Consider the following 3,617-nt stretch of genomic DNA (forward strand, 5'->3'; position numbering starts at 1 on the left):
TGGAGACAGGAAGTGTGGGCGGTTACCTTGGTGATGAGGTCCACGAGCGGCTGAGCTCCCAGGTCCTCGATCCTCTGCGTGTTGAGACAGGACATGTAGTAGGACTGAGTCTTCCTCTCTGCCTCGCTGCTGCTGATAAATGTCTTGTTCTCTGAGGAGGAGAAGAAAAACCATGAGAGCTGGATGGGTCTGGTCTGGTCTGGTCCAGTCCGGTCCATCCCTCCTGTCGTACCCAGCAGGTGTTTGAGCAGTGCCTGGTTCTGCTCCCAGAGAACGTCGGAGGTGTCCCAGCGAGGGTGTCCCTGAGGCAGAGGATTCTTCCTGATCCACCCCCCGCAGGAGAACTGGTAGAAGTCCTGGCAAGGGTCTGCACTGCGGTCCATCGCCTCCATAATCTGACTTGTCACCGTGATGCAGGTTGGAGACAGGCACAGGCCACGCCCACTGTCTGCAGGACAACATGGAGGACAGGTTGACCATTAAAGGTTGGACCAAACGGAAAACATGAGAAAGAAAAGGACAGAAACTGAAACCAGATATCCAGGAGGAGAAAAATAAAAACAATAGGACACAAAAGAAGAGGAGACGAACTAGGACAGGAGCTCTCTGGGTACCTGAGCTGGATCCAAGTCCCAGAACCACCAGGCAGGCCACCAGAGACAGCCGGAAGACCAGCAGCATGACTGAGAGCACAACCTCCAGCTGGGTCCTTCTGCAAAAGATGTCAACGCCTCCTTTCCTGAAGCCCACCTGAGGACCAGAGAGGAGGAGCTGACCTGGAGTCTGGACATCCAACAATCATCCAACCATCATTCAACCAACATCCAACCATCATCCAACCAAGTGACAGAGACGAGAAGATAGCTGAATTAGACAGAAAACTAGATGATCTGGAACAACACGTAGAGAAGATCTGTTAATTACTTGACTAGAAATGAAACACTAAACCTATGCTCGAGTTGTAGCAAATGGAGACACCACAGAGGATGCTCCTCAAGAAGAACTGCTCACTCTGGAGCAACAGGGACTGGCATTTTTTTTTTAAAGAGGGACCTTGACATGAAATCTGAAGACATTTCGACCTGTCACTTTGCCAATTAAATCAGGAAAAAATAAATCTATTGTTGTTTGTGTGATGGATTGAAACAGCACACAGTATGTTCACATTCTGTAACACAGTGACTGAATTGAGATTTTATTGATTTAAAAAGGATTTCATGTTAAATTGTTTTGTTTTGTATTTGGGAACAAGTATGRGAATATGAGCAAAGTTCATAACAGAAATAGTTTTTGTTTAAGTTAAATACAATAACAGCACTGCTAATTTTGTGATGATTATGAGCGTCAACTGTTCTGATCAGCTAGTGAGCCTGAGGCTCTGTTGCTCTGGGATCGATTATCTTGYCTACCACTGGGGGGATTGCGCCATTTTCCTCATTGCAATAAACTCACTGCATGAGGAAACATTGCTGGCAATTACTCTCGTGATTCTTTCCACCCTAATTCAGGTAATGTTTTATGTAATGGATATTTGATGCTGTGTACGATTGTGAGATATGTTATTGCATGTTTTACGATAGTTTGTGAAGGAAAAAGTTAAGCTTATTGTTATTTTAAGTTGCTTTTATKTCGCCACGTGCCGTGGGGTGAAGCACACGCTCGTTTTCCCCACTAGGAGGTGCTAAAGCTAATGGTTGTAAAAGTCAACATTCAAGCTGCATTTATAGTTTTAATTTGGAAGTTTTACCAAGTGTGTTATATTATTGTACTCTTTATAGAGTTAGACATTTAACAAAAAGACCGAAATAATGTTTTGTTATGTGTTTGTTACATTTGTTCATGTGATTGCAATAAACTCGCTGCACGAGGAAACATTGCTGACAATCACTCGTGATTCTTTCCACCCTAATTCAGGGGTACAACATTTGGTTAATCAGTAGGAAAGCGAGAAATAGTCTAATGGTCCAAGCAAAAAAAAAAAAAACACTGAAAGGAACAAAGGTTTTTTTAAATGAACATCTAACAAAGAAAAATGGAAACATCGCCCATGAGGCAAGGTTGTTTAAGAAACAGAGAAGGATTTTTGCAACTTGGACAAGAAATGGAAACATCTGGATTAGAGTTAAGGAAGGGTCACAAGCTACATTGATAAAAGAACTGAAAGATTTAAATGTGAATTCAGGAAGTGACAAATTACAAAATTAGGAAAAAAGAGCTGAAATAACTTGGTATTTAAGGAAATAAAACATATGGGCAAATGAACTTGAACACNATAAGTTGTGTATATCAGTCACCAGATTAAAATATAGAGCTTTTCACCAATCAAATCATGGAGCTCTTTGAAAAGACTCTTAACAAAACAGTTTTTCTGTGTGGAGATTTTAATATTGATCTGGGAAATAAAACAGACTCAAATAATATTGGTACATTTTTAAATTCAATGTACAGTTTAAATCTTTATCCATTAAAAACAAAACCAACAAGAATCACTACCCATAGTGCTACAATAATTGATAACATTTTACAAAAATAACAGAGAGATAATGGGTGGTATTTTAAAATAATAATAAAAAAGCAGAAGCACTCGGAGAGTATAAACCTCCGCCAAGACCAATTCCCCCCATCCTGTAAGAGTTAATGTGCAAAAGCAGAGATGGAAACACATTTGCCAAATAAGTTCTGACGTAGCGAACATTCAAGCAGGCAGTATGCAAGGAATTTCTTCCCGGTGGAGTCCAATGTGAAAAAAAAACGTCAGACTCGTAACCCGAGGTTATTCATGGTCAAACTGGTGTCGAATTAAGCTCCTAAGTTTTCATCAGTTACATTTCACCATGTAAAATATCTGTTTTATCCCCTTGTATGAGTTTGAAATGGTTTGACTCTCTTTATAAAGTGCTTCCTGGCTCCCCCCGTGTCCAAACTTTGAGGCCCGGCAGCTCTCTTTTTACAAGCCTAGTAGCGAAAAACTGTTTTCATTGGTTGTTTGGGAAATGTGGTGTGTTTGAGGAAATGGGAAAAATAGGTTTCATGGTGCAGTCACGCACTTCCTGGTCACAAAACATTCTGTAAATGCGCATATTATTGCAAAAATTATTCATCATTAAATCTGGTTTTAACATTACTTTATAAAGTTTGAAGTCCGTGCTGTCCAATCCATCTCACTGTTTTTTACAGCAGCCCTGTGAAAGCATCACAGCTTTGCCGATCTCAGAGTGTTAAAAGAAAAAAAATTCCTGTATCTGCATTGTGATCCGGAACGTCACCAAAATTTAAACGTATGTTCCTTGCCCAGTATCCACATGTGGTAAAAATGTCATGACAATCCGTCCACAAGTTTTTGAGTGATGTTGTCCACAGACAGAACGACAGAACAACAGACAGACAGGTGCGACCAAAAACATTACCTTGCCCTTGGCGGAGGTAATGAAATAGTGACACTTAACGTCCCGCGAGGGGAAATTGAGATTTCTACATTTAACCCATTGCATATGTGGAGTGGTGGGCTGCCGGTTTTGGCGCCCAGGGGCGGCTGGTGGGTTGGGGGCCTTGCTCGGGGGCCCAGGGTGGGGCTGGTTGGTTCGGGGAGTCGAGCCGGCGACCATCCAATCACATAC

General features: G+C 41.8%; 1 protein-coding gene across 1 annotated transcript in view; it reads right to left on the reverse strand.

Annotated features, from left to right (window-relative positions):
- The window catches only part of LOC106535587 (endothelin-converting enzyme 2), a gene marked incomplete at both ends in the record, with an annotated part of 6,314 nt that extends 5,564 nt beyond the window's left edge, over positions 1-750 (reverse strand). Inside the window, 2 exon segments of the mRNA XM_014032626.1 lie at positions 233-448; positions 615-750. Of these exon segments, the coding sequence (XP_013888080.1) occupies positions 233-448; positions 615-750 (352 nt within the window).
- Positions 751-3,617: the final 2,867 nt, after the last annotated feature.

Source organism: Austrofundulus limnaeus, unplaced genomic scaffold, assembly GCF_001266775.1.
Source record: "Austrofundulus limnaeus strain Quisiro unplaced genomic scaffold, Austrofundulus_limnaeus-1.0 Scaffold1497, whole genome shotgun sequence".
Classification (NCBI taxonomy): Eukaryota; Metazoa; Chordata; class Actinopteri; order Cyprinodontiformes; family Rivulidae; genus Austrofundulus; species Austrofundulus limnaeus.